Raw genomic sequence first — 19246 nt, 5'->3', positions numbered from 1 at the left:
AAGGGATGGCCAAGAGTGTACTTCCAAGATCATGGGGGGAGTAGGTACAGTTAAGATGAGAAGCTCAATAAGTCCGTTATAACCTGGCCCATATCCACATTGAAAATTGCCCTGTCACTTTATAGTTTGATTTCCGTTTAGATTTATCTTCCCTGCTTGTCTCTATTTGATGTATGTTGTATTCTGTAATAGACACTCCCTTCATCAGTTTTGACTGTCGCCCAGATTGTTGTCCTATATTGGACCTTTTAACACCTTGGATGATGGTTTAATGTTTTAATTTTGTCTATATTAAATCATGACTTGTTTAATTTGTTTTTAAATGCATTCTTTGATGTCTCAACTGTTGATTTTATGATATTATATGATTGTATTGTGCTTGCCCCCATGTGAGCTGCTCCGAGACCCCATTGGGGAGATGGAGGCGGCATACAAAAATAAAATAATAATAATAATAATAATAATAATAATAATAATAATAATTATTATTATTATTATAACTGAGGGTTCATCTACACCAGGCATGGGAAAACCTTAGCCTTCCAGATGTTCTGGACTTCAACTCCCACAGTTCCTAACAGCTGGTAAGCTGACTGGGATTTCTGAGAGTTGATGTCCAAAACATCTGGGTGGCCAAAGTTTGCCCAGGCCTGATCTACATCATAGAAATAATGCAGTTTGACACCACTGCCATATCTCAAGACCATGAAATTGTGGGAGTTGTAGATTTACAAAGCCTTGAGCTTTCTCTGCCAAAGGGCTTGTGCCTAATGAAACTACTCCCAGGATTTAATATATTTAAGCCATGGTAGTGAGCTTGTCATATTGTATTAATTCTACTTGTGTATAGGCATCCTGAGTAGAAGTATTAGTTGCTGAATACAGCACCTGTCTAAGGATCTATGGCTGGATATGCAAGCTGTGTGCATTGCTGTGATGGACTTTCTCTATGTATTATTAAGCCTCCTTTCCTGTTTTGTGGCTCTGGGGACAGGTCTACAAAGAGCGCTTGTTTGGGAAGAAGTACGTCTGGTTCCTGATTGGCTGGTATGCTGACAATTGGTTCCGAATCAAGGATGCAAATATTAACTGCACGGAGGAGGAGATGCGGGAGGCAGTGGAGGGGCATTTTACCACTGAGATCGTCATGCTGAACCCAGAGAACACCCGCAGCATTTCCAATATGGTAAGGCAGAGTTTAAAGGGTCAATAGACATTGTAACTCTGGGTAATTTCCAAAATAAGTGCTTTTCTTTTTAAAAAAAAAATCTTATTAAACAACAATCTTTTATATAAGGTAGAGTATCATATGGGAGGGTTAAACCACTGAGGTGCTGAACATGCTGACCGAAAGGTCTGTAGTTCAAAACCAGTAAGTGGGGTGAGCTCTTGCTGTTAGCCCCAGCTTCTGCCAACCCAGCAGTTCAAAAACATGCAAATATGAGTAGATCAATAGGTACCGCTCTGGCGGGAAGGTAACGGCGCTCCATGCAGTCATGACCTTGGAGGCGTCTATGGACAACGCCAGCTCTTTGGCTTAGAAATGAAGATGAGCACCAATCCCCAGAGTCGGACACGACTGGACTTAATGTAAGGGGAAAACCTTTACTTTTACCTTTGCATATCATATGGGGGAAATGACAAAAATACAATGAACTAGAACTAATACTACAGCTTAAAAATCTGCAATAAAAATTAGTACAGGCACTCACTTGTCACCAGGATGTCTTGTCTGTACCATAGTTCCAAATGTGAAACCCAGGAATTGAACAATAATTATCCCCTTTTTTGCTTTATACAATAACACAGTCCAACAAAAAATGTATTGGTGTCTGGTTTTTAGATCTGTTCCTGGGTTTATTTGGGGCACTGATTCAGAAAACTGCATTGGATAGACTGCATCAGCTCTAGTTGCTTAGATATCGTGGTTTTCTATGGATGAGCATATGGTGACTGGTGTATGGCATATGTTTTGTATCTAAAAAACTAGAGCTGATAGGGGAAATTTGGTGCCATTTTTGGAATCATCAGGACAAATATACCCAAAAACAGGTCTAACATTTGAGGCACCAAAATGTGTGTTAAACAGTGTAATTGAATCTCAGGAACCCACTTCCAAGAGGAGCTGAGAAAAGCTGACTTTCTAATGGTGTTAATTTATCAGTTATGTCGCACTTTATTCTCACCTGGGATCTTAAGCTGCTTACACCATACATTAATGTAGCTAAAACAGCCTGAAATGCAAACATTTTAAAAAGCATTAAAACACCTCTCACTTTAAAAACATTCATTTAGAACAGTGAAAAGCACAATAAAACCTGTTTTGAGAAAGGTGGAAAAGAGACACCTTTTCTGTCAGGCTTTGAACATTTTGGTATATAAATATTTTAATTAATAACACGTAAAATATTCAGGCTAAGTGAAAATAGAGACACCCCCACATGCTTTGTAAACAACAAAGGCTGTACTTCTGAAGGAATTTTATATTGCTGCCCTCTCTCTCTCTCTCTCTCTCTCTCTCTCTCTCTCTCTCTCTCTCTCTCTCTCTCTCTCTCTCCCATTTTAAAAATTTGAACATTGGTTGCTTTTGCATTCTATTATATAACAAAATACAATGACTCTCAAAGGCAGCCTTATACTCTGAATTGTATTGTAAGGTTTTCGTGTCCTTTTGTTTTTCTCATAGGAATGTTGTCTTGACTCTGGCAAATGAAATAAAATAGAATTCTAAACATTGAAAAAGTGCGATGAATTTTCCACCCGCACCAATAATTTATGTATTGTGAGGGTAATTTTATCTCTCTCGCACTACTTCCTTCAGACATCACAAGAGTTCATTGATAAGCTGACGAAGCGGGTAGAAAAATCTCCAGAAGAAACCGGCGGCTTTCAGGAGGCCCCGCTGGCTTACGATGCCATCTGGGCATTGGCTCTTGCCCTTAACAAGACTTCGGCTGAGTTGGTGAAGAAGGGGCTGCGCCTTGAAGACTTCAATTACAACAACAGGACTATTACAGATGAGATCTACAGGGCACTCAACTCTTCAGCCTTTGAAGGTGTCTCCGTAAGTGGCTCTCTGCATCTGATTTCCAGAGTGCAGGCATTGAATGTTTGAGATACGGTCTCCCTACAGGCAAGTCTGTTTATATTCTGAGCTCAAGAGCCTCAATCTGCAAAGTAGCATTATAAGGATGCAAAATAGGCCTATTTTTGCTCCTTAAAGTGGGTGAATTTACATTCCCATTCCAAGCCTACTGTTTTAATTTCAAATAGGCTTTCAAGGAGCACTGCAGTAGCAGGAAACAAAAACAAAAAAACAGAAGACATATGCCAGCACAGAATATATGGGAAACAACAAACAATGAGAGACGATAGATCAATGGTAGAGTACAAAACCCCAGCTTCCCAAGTCTGTGACTAAAATGCATTGAGTCCCATAGGATATAAATCAAGTGATGGATGACGGATAGATGGTACTCGAGAGGTTTTTGGCTGACAGTGCTCGAATATTTTCAGACCTGTCACCATAAAACTAATGGCTAGATCTTGAACTACTGGCTTTTGTTTTTGACTATTTGTTTTTTTTATGAAAGCTAAGATGTTCATGATCCTCTCACATGTCTGCCCCACAAGAGAGAGTCAGAAATATTAAATAGAATTGCAGAGGTTAAGCTGGCCATGGCTTTTTCACTTCTGATCTTACACATGCCTTTCAATTATACCTTTCCATTTTTGTGCTGACATCGTCGAAAAGGCCAGTCCTTTACAAGCTATAACCAAAAGGGGATGGTGGAGGATCCAAGTCACATTGCTCATCAGTACAAACACATTTTGTTGTCTTCATATTCATACACTTTCCCTTTTCTCTGCAGGGTCATGTAGTTTTTGATGCCAGTGGCTCTCGTATGGCCTGGACCCTCATTGAGCAACTACAGGGTGAGCAAACGTCAGTATTGTGTAGATGTCCTAGCTCAATTTGTTTGAAGTTATTCTCTTCTGGTCCCATTTTTCTAGGCAGCTATTCATTCTAATACCTGGTGGTTTGTGTGTGTGATGTCTTCTGTAGGGCTCTGATTTGATAGATGCTGCTTTATGCTTGAAGTTTCTGGCCCAAACTAACCATACTGTACCATGAATAACATGTTATATGAGGCAGAACACATGTGTTCATGTGTTTCTTTTCCTTTTTTGCAGTCCTCAGAGTGTTTGAAAACCTTAAAAAGGGTTTGGGTGGGTCAGAACATGGGAACCTGTGTTTTGGAACAGCTCAGATATGCCTTATTTAGATGGGATGAGAGAAAGATAAGCAGATTCTTTGGTGTCGGTAGGAGCTGATGGTGTTGCCACAATGGAACTTTTTTTTTACCTGTGCCCTCCAGAATTACCAACATGTGCCCTGATATATAGTTATTCCTCCCTGCTCTACATTATCAATAGTACAAGGTTATTGAGCCCCCCGGTGCCGGCCACATGACCTTGGAGGTGTCTATGGACAACGCCAGCTCTTGGGCTTAGAAATGGAGATGAGCACCAACCCCCAGAGTTGGACACAACTAGACTTAATGTCAGTGGAAAACCTTTACCTTTGCTATTGAGCTTAATAGCTTGAAAGATTGGTCCTTTAGTACAGTAGGAATATAACTGAATAGCAAAGTAAGTCTCATCCATTCCATCGCATTTCTGCTCTCTACATATTGTTTCTGAAAGCTGGAAGTGAAGGAGGCTGACAGGAAAACCAAAAGGGAATGTGGATCAGCTCAGTTGAAATGTGGTAATATGGGAGAGTTCTACAGATAGTACAGACTGCCCAAAAGACAAATAAGTGGATGCAAGAGAATGAACTAAAGTCAAAATGAGTAAACTAAGGCAACATGGTGTGGAGCATTGACTTTAGAGACAGGAGTTTGAATCCAGTCATAAATGGGCCTTGGGCAAATCACAGTCTCTCAGCCTCATAGAGTGGCAATGGCCAACCTCCTTTGAACAGATCTTGCCTAGAACATACTGTGATGAGTTTGCCTTAGCATTGCCTTAACTCAGAAACAACCTGAAGGCACACAACAACGATAATGCTGCTGTAATTAGGACCTATCACAAAATGATACAACATATTGGAAAACACAATACTTAACAAATTGGAAACCTGTAGGGAAAAGGGGGAACCACATTATAGATTGATTGATTCAGTAAAAGAAGTCATGGGCATGAGTCTACAAAGTCTACTGTGAATACCAGTATGGAGTAGGGCTTATAGTACTTCCACACACATGAATTAAGTTCTTTGTTCCCCAAGATGTCTTAAACGTCAGCGTTATAATTTTGGGTAAGGATCGGAATAATTTTGTTTCTGCCATTGTAAAATTATTGGGATTGTTAATTGGAATTCCGAAGATCTGTGAGAACATCTGGAATCATCTTTACCCGCTATTGGTTCTATAGCTCATTTTATTTGCATTCACAATCCATTCTCTGAAGTGCTTTCTTCTATCAACAGATGGCATCTATAAGAAGATTGGGTATTACGACAGCACCAAGGATAACCTCTCCTGGTATGGCAATGAAAAATGGATCGGTAAGAGACATAGGGGGCTCCTTTTTGCAGGCAAGGGCGATCATTGCCAGTCAAGGCCACGATACTCATTAGGAAACAGGGACTATAGCTCAAGAGGGGCCAAATCTTTTGACAGTTGGGCCAATAGCTCAACAGAAAGAGCACAGCCTTGCATGCCGAAGATTCCAGATTCAATTGGTAGGATTTCCTAGAAGACATCTAATGTTTTAAAAAATGTTTTAAATGGGAAGTGACCTGCAGCAGGTCTGGCACCCACAGAGCTTTCCTTTCCCCGATATGGAACATTGGTCCTCAGTTGATGGTTGAAGATTCGCTGATTGGTTGGAGCTTGAGGAAGTCCTACATCATACTGTACATAGTTTAATTGTTGGGTTCATTGCCATAGGATATAGTGAGCCCTCTGTACCCGCAGATTCTGTATCCACAGATATAACCATCAGCCTTCCCCCCAGGCCAAAAAAAATCCCAAAATCAAATGATGATTTATAATAGTATAAGGGACTATGTTATACTTCACCATTGTATATAAGGGGACTTGGGCCCCTTCCACAAAGCTGAATAAAATACCACATGTTCAAAGCAGATCTTGTGGGATGTTCTGCCTTGATATTCTGGGTTATATGGCTGTGTGGAAGGGCCCTTAATCATCAAAGGATTTTGGTATCAATGTAGCTCCTATAACTAAACCATAGTTTCTCCTGTATAAAGATCTAGGTGATTTTAAAGGGGATCTGATAAATTCACTATGAGTAGGCCCATGTATAACTATTACTCGGGTTAGCTGTATATCACATGTAGTATCAGAAACAGCAGTATTTATCTCAGTATGCCACTTGTGTCCTGCTGGTGGGCTTCCCAAAGGTAATTGATTGGACATTATGTGACCAGAGTGTTGGACTCTGGCCTGATCCAGCCTGGCTTTGATTGCTTAAAGTGTTCAAGATAAATCAGTCTTGAGTCTTTTAGGATAATTTATTTACAGTATTTATATTCCGCCCTTCTCACCCCGAAGGGGACTCAGAGCGGATCACATTATATACATATAGAGCAAACATTCAATGCCCATATACACATAGAACCGAGACAGAGACAGAGGCAGAGGCAATTTAACTTTCTCAATTCTGGCCACAGGGGAGAGCATCAAACAGATAACAGAATGAGCATGCAAAGAAAAGTTTTAAATAGAACACTATATAAGACAAATTTTGTTCCTGGGTTATAAATGTCATTTCCTAATTGATTCTATCATAAAAACATAAAAAGTTTATTAAACTGCAAAAACTTTGTTTTTGTGTGACATCCTGCAACACATTTCACTATAGTTTGTGGCACAGTTTGCTGCAGTCACAAAAACAACGTTTCTGGGGTATAACAACCACTTTCAAAGTAAGTAGTGCACAATTAAATTAAATTGAACACTTTCAAACCAGGAACAGAACATTTGTCAGATTTTGTTACATAGTGTAATCTTCCTGATCTAACGGATAGGTTGTTTGCTGCATATTTTATTTCTATCAAATTTTCTCTTCCCTTTTCCCTCATATCCTTCAGGGGGTTCTCCACCTGCTGACTACACAAAGATCATTACTACCTTCCGGTACCTTTCCCAAAAGCTCTACATTTCCGTTTCGGTGCTATCCAGCATAGGTATCCTTTTGGCCATCATCTGTCTGGCCTTCAACATCTACAATGGGCATGTCAGGTGGGTGATGCTGAGTGCTTGCATTCTTTACAAGAAAGGCTTGAGTTCATTTTCTGAAATCTCCTAATTGGACTGGGAATGAGTCCCATTGGAAACCCTGCGCTGCAACTGCCAGTCAGTGAGAAGCAGTTGTAGGGAACCACATACCCCCTTGCTATATTGATAGCTACTTGGCCAATGGTCAGTGATGATAAGAATCATAGTGTGGCAATTAATATACAGCTGCAGGTTCTCTATCCCTGGTTTTAAGAATCCCAAGACTAGACTGGATGATACAGTGCTATACTTGCTATAAGGTAACATCCTAAACATACTGGATGCTGCTTATTAGTCCCATGAGTTTCTGCAACACTGAGGCTCTACTTTCTCCTTATTCTCGTCTTGTGTCCTTATGAAAAGACAGAGCATGAAAAAAATCATAACAGCCAATATCCCCACCCTCACACCTAGGTAGCACAGCCAGTGGCCCTACTGGTTGGCAGTTTATGTGGGCTATAGGCCATGGAAGTAACATTTCTGTGCTCTGTGAAATAGCAACACCAGACTCCTCTCTTTGCCACTGACTTCATGAGAGCATTTTTTGTCTTGACTTCACCATTGAACTACAAATTGATTTTGAGACACAATAGCTCACTCTTTTGACTATGATGGCTTGGAAATTGATGGCAGCTATGTTTGGGCCTTTTGAGATGCAACCCTGCGTCACCCCAGTGATGATGTTTTCTATCCTTCACAGATACATCCAGAACTCACAGCCATACCTCAACAACATGACAGCTGTGGGTTGCGCCTTGGCTCAGGCATCTGTCTTCCCACTTGGGCTGGATGGCCTTCACATCAGCAAGGAGCTCTTCCCTTTTGTTTGCCAGGTACATTGGGGCCGCCCTGGGGCAACTAGTATGGAGAGTCCGGGACTGGATATAGGGTTTATGGTTAGTCTCAGACAAAGGAATCCGTTCTGGTTTTCTTTATTTCCCCTGGGACAGGTTATACCTTCAAGCAGAGATAGAAGACTTCTCTGTTGGGGTTGTGCCAGATTTAGATTTCTTACATCAAAGAAGAGACTGGATCTAACTCTTTTTTACGCTACCCAGAAATCCTTCAATAAAGAATGGGATATAAATATTCTAATAAATAATTTAAAAACATAAATCAATTGGCCTATGTTTTAAAGATTGGCCAGTCACACCTCATCAAATGTCAGGGAGTCTTCACTTGGCACCAAAGAGATGATCATATCAGGGCCAGTTCTGCTACCTTGAGGCGGCCTTCATTCCAATGAGTGAGATTCTGGATGTTTGTTTAAAATCCCTGATGCCATCCTTAACCTAAAAAAAATCATAAGCTAAAGAGAGAGGATTGCACTTTTCTCACTAGTACAACTTGAAAAGTATTTTGTATGGGAGGAGGGAATTTGGGAGGGAATCACGCTAAGCATAACCTCTACTTTTGACTTAACAGTGGTCTACATTGGAGGGCCATTTGGTCACTTTCCTTGTCATTTCACCACTCTTCCAAAGTACAGCAGCAGGATATTATTTATTATTGAACACAATGAAAGCTCTTACTTAACGGGTTGCTGTGAGTGTTCCAGGCTGTTTGGCCATGTTCCAGAAGCATTCTCTCCTGACGTTTCACCCACGTCTTTGACAGACATCCTCAAAGGTTGAGCAGTTTGTTGGAAAGTAGGCAAGTGGGGTTTATATATCTATGGAATGTCCAGGGTGGTAAAAAGAACTCTTATCTGTTTGAGGCAAGTGCGAATGTTGCAATTGATCACCTTATTAGCATTGGTCTTGCAGCTTCCAAGCTTGGCTGCTTCCTGCCAGGGGGGATCCTTTGTTGGAAGAAACATAACCTACAAACTATCTACAGACCCACTAAGAAAATCCAGCAAATGCTATGTTCAGCAAAGGACAAGAGGGATCCTCTCACCTCTGCAGGAGTCTACCATATACCATGCAGCTGTGGACAAGTCTACATAGGAACCACCAAACGCAGCATTGCCCAGAAACAAATCCAGGAACATGAAAGGCACTTCAGACTAACTCAACCAGAGAAGTCAGTCATAATTGAGCACTTGATGAGCCAACCAGGATACAGCATATTTTCTGAGAACACAGAAATACTGGACCATTCTAACAATCACCATGTCAGAATACACAGAGAAGCCATTGAAATCCACAAGCATGTGAACAATCTCAACAGAAAGGAGGAAACTATGAAAATGAACAAAATCTGGCTACCAGTATTAAAAAAAAAAAACTCCAAAATCAGGACAATAAATAAAGAACAACGCTCAAAAACAAGGGAATTCCAGACACAAAACAATCAGGGCCAGCTAATCACCTCCCAACAAAGGATTCCCCCCAGGCAGGAAGTAGGCAAACTTTGAAGCTGCAAGGCTATTCTATTCTAATCTAGGTGATCAAATGTAACATTCACACTTGCCTCCAACTAACAAGACTTCTTTCTCCCACCCTGGACATTCCACAGATATATAAGCCCCACTTGCCTCGTTTCCAACAGACCTCACAACCTCTGAGGATGCCTGCCATAGCTGTGGATGAGAATGCTTCTGGAACATGGCCATACAGCCCAGAAAACTCACAGTAACCCAGTGATTCCGGCCATGAAAGCTTTTGACAACCTAATACCTGAACCTAACGTTTCCTAACATATGTGACATTGAATTCTGCTGTTGTATTTTACCAGTGATGACAAGTGGATGGCAGACTTAAAGCCATAGTGAGAGTTAGTGACTCGCTAACAGCCACATCCTGTCTGATAATATAAAGATCATGATATGAGTTGGTTATGGTTTTTCCTCCATTTCAACTTGCCATAGGAGGCATGCCAATATTAGAATGCATTGCAGAATTGTTGTGTGCTTTTCTGTCAACCTCATCATGCCTCTAGCCAGTAACACAGAGATAACCAGATTAGGGGACATCACAAAGCTGACATGTGCCACTTTCTCTATTTGACCCACAGCCTGCGGTATTTAACTACACTGCGTGCTTCCTGTCACATCACTTCCAACCTACAATTTTATATCTGGATAAATGGATTTATAGGGGCAGGGCTATTTTTGAATGCTTCACATTTTTAATCACATTTTTCTAATTAAATAAGACTAGCGTTAGGGGGAAATTCAGACCTTCTTTCTCTTTGTTGCTATCATTTGTCCAAGGGTAGGTCAAGAGAGCCCCGATGGCGAAGTGTGTTAAAGCACTGAGCTGCTGAACTTGCAGACCGAAAGGTCACAGGTTCAAATCCCAGGAGCGGAGTGAGCGCCCGCTGTTAGCTCCAGCTTCTGCCAACCTAGCAGTTCGAAAACATGCAAACGTGAGTAGATCAATAGGTACTACTCCGGCGGGAAGGTAGCGGCGCTCCATGCAGTCATGCCGGCCACATGACCTTGGAGGTGTCTACGGAGAACGGCGGCTCTTCGGCTTAGAAATGGAGATGAGCACCAACCCCCAGAGTCAAACACGACTGGACTTAACGTCAGGGGAAAACCTTTACCTAGACCTACTACAGACCAATGTGTCTATTAACTTTATTGGTGTCTCTAACTTGCATAACACAGGGATGTTTTGAAATTATTTCTCTGATAATCTTGTGGAAAACATTTTGCCGTCCAGCTGCTTTGCACTACAGCTCCCATAATCCCTTAATACTAGCTGGAAAGCATAAGCAAAAATAGCAGAAGATACACTTTTCCTTCATTCATGTCTCCCTTAAACTGAATATAGTCATATGGTCATGGGCCACTTTGTTTATTTGTATATCTCTTTGAGATGTTGTAGCTAGATAGGACACCCCTCAGGCCTGAAGACTCAGGATTGTGGAGAATTTCTTAAGATTATGATACTTTATTTATAATCTCCATCTCGAGGTGACTCAGAGCGGATTACAGATACATATATGGCAAACATTCAATGCCATTATACAATTGACAAAGATAGACAGTACATAAACAGAGGCAAGGCTTCCTTCTTTTCATTTCTGGCATCTGACTGTGCTCGACTCAGCCATGGAGAGGTGCTGTTGTTTCATTTTCCACACCAAGGAACCTGTTGTCCATGGACTCCTTTCCTGGTCAGATTTTTGCCAGCATGTTTTTCTGGGCACCTTTTACCTCCCGTCCAAAGCAGTACCTATTTATCTAGTTACATTATTGTTTTCAAACTGTGAGCAGAAGCTGGGCTGACGGCAGGAGCTAACCCCTATCCGGACTTGAACTGCCAACCTTCCGGTCAGCAGGATCTTCTATAGTTGGCGGTTTAACCTGCTGTGCTAACCCGACCAGAAAGCACAAGCAAAATAGCGGAAGAGCCAAATTTCTTCCATTCATGTCTCTCTTAAACTGAATATATTCATATGGTCAAATAATGACATGGACCACTTTGATTTATTTGTATATCTTTCTGAGGTGTTGTAGCTAGAAGAGACACCCCTCAGTCCTGAAGACTCAGGATTGTCGAGAATTTTTTCATGATCACACCCTTAAGGTGGATAAAGAATCCCCCATGGGGATAAAGGGTGGGATATAAATAAAGTATTATTATTATTATTATTATTATTATTATTATTATTATTATTATTATTATAAAAAATGAAATGCTGAAAACATAGGAGCAAAATAGAGAGCAGGACAAAAAGCAGGAAGTAAGGTGGCTTTTTATGATAGACTATTATGATGGAAAGGTCGGTGGTTTGAGTCCGCGGAGTGGGGTGAGCTCCCGTCGTTAGTCCCAGCTTCTGTCAACCTTGCAGTTTGAAAAATGCAAATGTGAGTAGATCAATAGCTACTGCTTCAGCAGAATGGTAACGGCGCTCCATGCAACCATGCCGGCCACATGACCCAGGACAGTGGTTCTCAGTCTGTGGGTCCCCAGATGTTTTGGCCTTCAGTTCCCAGAAATCATAACAGCTGGTAAACTGGCTGGGATTTCTGTGAGTTGTAGACCAACACCTGGGGACCCATGGGTTGACAACTACTGACCTAAGAGATGTCTGCAGACAACACTGGCTCTTCAGCTTAGAAATGGAGATGAGCACCAACCCCCAGTGTCGGACTTGACTAAACTTAATGTCAAGGGGAAACCTTTATCTTTGCTATTATGACAGGAGAATGGAGAAGTGGTGAAAGTGTGGAATTAAACTTACTACAATCCCTTCCATGTCTGCCATAGATAGTTTTGCTCAAGGTGGGATAAAACAGCTAGGACAAAATAATTTCAGGTGTTGAAAGTGTGGGGCGGGAGCATAGGAACCCTTTCCTGTCTGTCCATGTTGTATTTGGAACACACTACTCAGGCATCTAGATATATATAGCATTTATATAATGCTAGATTCAAATTGCCTTTTAATATCTACTTACCATATTTATCTACCCCTGCTCTTAAAGTGGGAAAGAAACACTCTCAGAGTGGCTAGCAATGAAAACAAATACGATACATTAATAATAATAATAATAATAATAATAATAATAATAATAATAATAATAATAATAGCAACTTTATTTATAACCGGCTTCCAACAAAAGATGGCAAACATTCAGTGCCATAATAAACAATAGAAACAAACCAAACCAAATCAAAACAGTAAACAAACACATCAATACAAACTTATAGTAACTAGCCAAAAAAAGGTAAGCAATTAAATAGACATGGTAGATCTAAATCAATCACAAAGGTAAAGGTTTTTCCTGACGTTAAGTCCAGACATGTCTGACTCTGGGGGTTGGTGCTCATCTCCATTTCTAAGCCGAAGAGCCGGCATTGTCCATAGACACCTCCAAGGTCATGTGGCCGGCATGGTTGCATGGAACGCCGCTACCTTCCCGCTGGAGCGGTACCTATTGATCTACTCACATTGGCATGTTTTCGAACTGCTAGGTTGGCAGAAGCTGGAGCTAACAGCGGCTGCTCACTCCGCTCCTGGGATTTGAACCTGTGACCTTTCGGTCTGCAAGTTCAGCAGCTCAGTGCTTTAACACACTTCGCCATCAGGGCTCCAAAAATCAATCACACTTACAGCATAATAAAAATCTAATCACCAAAAATGCATTAAAATTAATGATTTACAGCATTCTTCTTTACATTCTTTGTCCAAACATACATATCATAGACCTCCATTCACCATTAGGCATTGGACAAATTTTCACAAACCAGCCGATTTCAGCCCAGTGAACCACACACAAGTCTATTCTGGTCCTCCCATCTTCTCTTTAGTACTTTAGTACCTGTTCTCCATTGGCTACTTTGCTGTAGGGCGTATACACCATCTCTTTAGGGCTTCTTCCACTACTATTATGGCTTGCAAAATAGGTCAAGGTGTACTATATTTTAATACAGGTTGGTTCTCTCCTTAAACTCAGTGGAAAGGTATGACGTGTCTTAAGTCCCTTTCATACAGCTGTAAAAAATCCACATTGAACTGGATTATATGCCAGTGCAGATTCAGATAATCCAATTCAAAGCAGATATTGTGGATTATCTGCCTTGATATTCTGGGTTATATGGCTGTGTGGAAGGGCCCTTAGATATGAAAGGAAAGATACAGCAGTGAAGAAAATGTTCTTAGTGTGCTTTTTGTCCCCTTCCCTTCAGGCTCGGCTTTGGCTCCTGGGCTTGGGTTTTAGCTTGGGTTATGGCAGCATGTTCACCAAAATCTGGTGGGTGCACACTGTTTTCACCAAGAAAGAAGAGAAGAAAGAACGTCGCAAGGTGAGTTGTCTGTCCCCTGTGTGAAGCTGGTCATATAAAGGAAGGCTTGGAGACTGTATTTCTTTCATTACAACTTGTAATGAATGTATGTCAGCTTTGTGCGACAAAAAGATTAAAAACAGCAATATCCTGTCCAGGAGTTGGTGGTAGTCGAATATGTTCAGTTATGGGCTTTGAGGTTTTCACAAGATTTTCATCTTCTGTTCCAGAGAAAATTAATCTGAAATCACCCTACCCCCTTGTTCTGTTCTGGTAATCCAAGTGGAGATTAAAGTGTCCTACTCGGCTACATCATTTATCTTTTGTGTGTGACGAGTGTGCCCCGGGCCAGAAGAGCAGATTGCTCTGCCCTTAGATCCAGCTGTCTGCAGGTTCAGGGAAGGTGAAGGAAGCAACAATTTCCCTTGCATTCCTGATGTCATAACTGTGGCAGACTTTAATGAAGTTATGCTATCTTTTAGTTAGAATATAAACCGCAGGTAAATGACTCATGCACTGTAGATAAATCAATATCTGGGTAATGTGAACTGATATGGATTTCTTCATGCCTGTTGTGCTCCCGTTGGTACTATTAAGGCTATTTTTTATTCTTTAATTTATGGTTTAGCACTCTACTTGCAATTTATTTATTTATTTTTATTTGTATGGTGGAGCAGGGGCAGCAAATTGTCCATCAATACAGACCAGTTCTTCCCATTGCACATTAGTCCTTGATTTTATTCACATATCCTATTTATTTGAGTCTAACGTGCCATTTTTCCTGGTATAAACATTTCTAAAAATGGGGTGCATCTTCAAATCATAAGGCTTATATATATACACACACACACACATGCCTTGTTCTATTGACAATACTGAAATTAGTGTCTGTCTTCATAGCAAAGAAATATGGTATTCTCTCTCAGTTGTTTTCCATGGGCTGAATTTTGGATGGTAAATCTATTGAATCAGGGATCCATCAGTTTGCACTATGAAGGGCATCATAGCAATAATTAGGAGCACTGTTTACAATATCGCAAAAATTTGCAATACACTAGAGTCTCACTTATCCAACATAAACGGGCCGGCAGAACGTTGGATAAGTGAATATGTTGGATAATAAGGAGGGATTAAGGAAAAGCCTATTAAACATCAAATTAGGTTATGATTTTACAAATTAAGCACCAAAACATCATGTTATACAACAAATTTGACAGAAAAAGTAGTTTAATACGCAGTAATGCTATGTAGTAATTACTGTATTTACGAATTTAGCACCAAAATATCACGATGTATTGAAAACATTGACTACAAAAATGCGTTGGATAATCTAGAAAGTTGGGTAAGTGAGTGTTGGATAAGCGAGACTCTACTGTACTACTACAAATATACCTTAGTTAAGGAAGGACCCATCTAAGCTGGGCAGGGGGTGAATGGACTGTATCATATCAACTAAGGATGTGTGATCCATTAAAATGATTTAAAAGTCATTACATAATAGGGGTGCTGCATTTTGTTTCTAAAGTATAGTTTGTGAAAAATTCATGACTATAACAAAAGTAACAAAATTTCATTACTTGAGCATAATTACTATAATTGGGAAAACTTCAAGGGGTTCCTTTCTCCCTCATTTTTAAAGCTATTGGAGTGAAGATTGCTACAATGGTAGAACCCATTTACCACTGTTAGACCACCAAAACGTTTCAAAACGTTTCAGACCACCAAATTGCAGAACGTTTCACTTATCCACAGATTTTGGGGGGAATTTTCAAAGTTTTTATATACAACACTAGCTGTGCCCGGCCACGCGTTGCTGTGGCGAAGTCTGGTGGTCTGGGAAATAAAGTATTGAGGAATTGGTGGTAGTTAAGGTAAAGGGTAAAGGTTTTCCCCAGACATTAAGTCCAGTCATGTCTGACTCTGGGGGTTGGTGCTCATCTCCATTTCTAAGCCGAAGAGCCGGCATTGTCCGTAGACTCCTCCAAGGTCATGTGGGATGACTGCATGGAGCGGCGTTACCTTCCCGCCGGAGCAGTACCAATTGATGCACTCACATTTGCATGTTTTTGAACTTCTGGGTTGGCATAAGCTGGAGCTAACAGTGGGGGCTCTCTCCGCTCCCCCAATTCAAACCTGCGGCCTTTCAGTCCAGAAGTTCAGCAGCTCAGCGCTTTAACACGCTGCGCCATCAGGGGATATTATTTCCTAAAGGTTGTGAATATACAATATTTCTGATTGGTTTTTTGTTTGTTTGTTGGAGGCAAGTATGAATGCTGCAATTAGGAAAAATGATTAGGACGTAATGGCCTTGCAGCTTTAAAGCCTGGCTGTTTCCTCCCTGAGTGAATTTTTTGTTGGGAGGTGTTAGCTGGCCCTGATTGTTTCCTGTTTGGAATTCCCTTGTTTTCAGAGTGGTGTTGTTTGTGATATTTTATGTGCTTCTACTGTCTGTGGCCCTAAGAAAACAGAGGATTTGCCAGTCTTTGATGATGGGAATACTTTGTTGGGAGGTGTTAGCTGGCCCCGATTGTTTCCTGTGTGGAATTCCCCTGTTTATTTACTGTCCTGGTTTTAGAGATTATATTGTTCTGCATTATTCTATCCCAGTAATTATTTCATATTAAAGAAGAATCTCACTTATCCAACATTCGCTTATACAACGCAGTCTGCCTTTTCATAATCAATGTTTTTGTAGTCAGTGTTTTAAATTCATTGTGACATTTTAGTGGTAAATTTGTAAATACAGTACAGTAGAGTCTCACTTATCCAACATAAACGGGCCGGCAGAATGTTGGATAAGCGAATATGTTGGATAATAAGGAGGGATTAAGGATAAGCCTATTAAACATCAAATTAAGTTATGATTTCACAAATTAAGGACCAAAACATCATGTTAGACAACAAATTTGGAAGAAAAAGTAGTTCAATACACAGTAATTCTATGTAGAAATTACTGTATTTATGAATTTAGCACCAAAATATCACGATATATTGGAAGCATTGACTACAAAAATGCGTTGGATAATCCAGAACATTGGATAAGCAAGTGTTGGATAAGTGAGACTCTACTGTAAATACTACATAGCATTACTGCGTATGGAACTACTTTTTCTGTCAAATTTGTTGTATAATATGATGTTTTGGTGCTTAATTTGTATAACGATTACCTAATTTGATGTTTAATTGGCTTTTCCTGAATCCCTTCTTATTATCCAACATATTCACTTATCCTGCCGGCCTGTTTACGTTGGATAAGTGAGACTCTACTCTATATTGATAATCTTATATTATCTGCTTAGAACTGGATTATATGAGGCCCCTTCTTCACAGCTGTATAAAATGCCCACTGAAGTGGATTATATGGCAGTGTGGAGTCAAGATAATCCAGTGCAAAGCAGATAATATAAGATTATAAATGGGTAATATAGGTGTGTGGAAGGGCCTGGAGTCTACACTGCCATATAATCCAGTGCAAATTAGATAATCTGTGGAAGAAGCCTAAGTGAGGCCTAAATTTTCCTGTCCCCTAACTGAAACCTGGCTGTCCCTTGGCTGGTTGCTAGGCAACGAAGTGGGCAGAGATTAGCCCTCTAAACTGGCAGCAATTGGATAAAAACAATTATTGCTCTCCCTCTAATTAGGACTTTATTTTTCTTTTCTTTTTGTTGTATCAACCTTGAGGCGTGGATGATGGGTTGTGTTGTCAAATTTTGAGGTTGGGGGGCCTGTACTTTTGTTGTTTTGTGAATTGCCGTGATGCCATCACTCTTTTATATATATAGATTTTTTTAAAAAACTACAAGAGCTATCTACAGTAGAGTCTCACTTATCCAACATTCTGGATTATCCAACGCATTTTTGTAGTCAATGTTTTTAATACATCGTGATATTTTGGTGCTAAATTCGTAAATACAGTAATTATTACATAGCATTACTGCATATTGAACTACTTTTTCTGTCAAATTTGTTGTATAACATGATGTTTTGGTGCTTAATTTGTAAAATCATAACCTAATTTGATGTTTAATAGGCTTTTCCTTAATCCCTCCTTATTATCCAACATATTCGCTTATCCAACATTCTGCTGGCCCGTTTATGTTGGATAAGTGAGACTTTACTGTACTTGAATTTTATCTACAGTGCACAAGATAACCAGGGCATCAATCCCCAGAAGTTTCAGAAAGATTCACACATCTACAGATTTTTGGGGATTTTTAAAAGTTTAGACAAAAACAATGTATCCCTCCAAAAAACGACGACAGCCATTTCCTTGAATGCCTGTCTTTCTTTATGACACACAACCACATAACTTCAATTTAGCGCAGATTTATACTATTTCTTACTTTAGTCCTCTTTGCAGATTCAGTCATTTTATTTACTGTTATTAGACTGACTGGTGCCATTGGGGCTTTCAGATGCTAAGCACTGCATTCTGGGAAATGTAGTTTAGGGCAGGGCCTTTTGCATTCTCTGTCACGGGGGGGGGGGGGGGGGGGGGCTTCCCTTCCCAAACTACATTTCTAAGAATTCTGTGTGTTCATTCTCCTGCCCATTAACTTTGCTAGTCCTGCCCCCAGTGCCTTTGCTTATGGCAATCAGGCCAAAGAAAAAGGATTGGATTTTAAAACATTTTATGCTCTCTTGACTTTACCAAAATTGCTTAATGCTTTTAAGGAAAATAAAACTGACCTTGGGAGGCATTGGAATTTTACAGAATTTTAATTAAAATTATTGGTGAGTGTTTCGATTCTTAAATCCCCCCCCCCACCTTTTCTGCTTGTTTCTAATATCGATTTGTAAGCACAAATCTAACAAATTTGTTACAAAAAATGAATAAAAATGAAATTATGCACATCCAGTAGGCAGACCTTGGTTTGGTTGATTTTTGTTTAACAGAGCTATTTGAATGCTATGCCTCTAGTGTCTCCATTGTTTTCTTGATGTTCTGCAATGTTCCTTTGACTTGGATTGTGTATGCATCAGCAGCTCTTCTCCCATTACTTCTAGACCCTGGAACCCTGGAAGCTCTATGCCACCGTTGGCTTGCTTGTTGGACTTGACTTTGTCATCTTGGCCATTTGGCAAATCGTCAGCCCACTGAAACGCACCACCGAGGTAACACACTCATGGGGCACTAATATGGGAAGGCTGTACAGAGCCTGCAGATTGAGTTACTAGCTGAAAAAGAAGACCCTTTGTATCCAGGGCTTAATTTGTATGGAATCCACAGTGGAATTCATGGTTGTCCAAAAGTGA

General features: G+C 40.3%; 1 protein-coding gene across 1 annotated transcript in view; it reads left to right on the top strand.

Annotated features, from left to right (window-relative positions):
* gabbr1 (gamma-aminobutyric acid type B receptor subunit 1) overlaps nt 1-19246 on the top strand; it is a 317954-nt gene that overhangs the window by 289625 nt on the left and 9083 nt on the right. The window contains exons 12-19 of the mRNA XM_016991794.2: nt 995-1186; nt 2822-3064; nt 3873-3936; nt 5495-5572; nt 7124-7274; nt 8011-8143; nt 13895-14011; nt 18998-19105. Of these exons, the coding sequence (XP_016847283.1) occupies nt 995-1186; nt 2822-3064; nt 3873-3936; nt 5495-5572; nt 7124-7274; nt 8011-8143; nt 13895-14011; nt 18998-19105 (1086 nt within the window). The remainder of the gene's footprint in view (nt 1-994; nt 1187-2821; nt 3065-3872; nt 3937-5494; nt 5573-7123; nt 7275-8010; nt 8144-13894; nt 14012-18997; nt 19106-19246) is intronic.

The sequence above is a fragment of the Anolis carolinensis genome, chromosome 2 (assembly GCF_035594765.1).
Source record: "Anolis carolinensis isolate JA03-04 chromosome 2, rAnoCar3.1.pri, whole genome shotgun sequence".
NCBI lineage: Eukaryota > Metazoa > Chordata > Lepidosauria > Squamata > Dactyloidae > Anolis > Anolis carolinensis.
The sequence above is the reverse complement of the archived record's forward strand: the minus strand, read 5'-3'. Positions and strand labels throughout refer to the sequence as shown.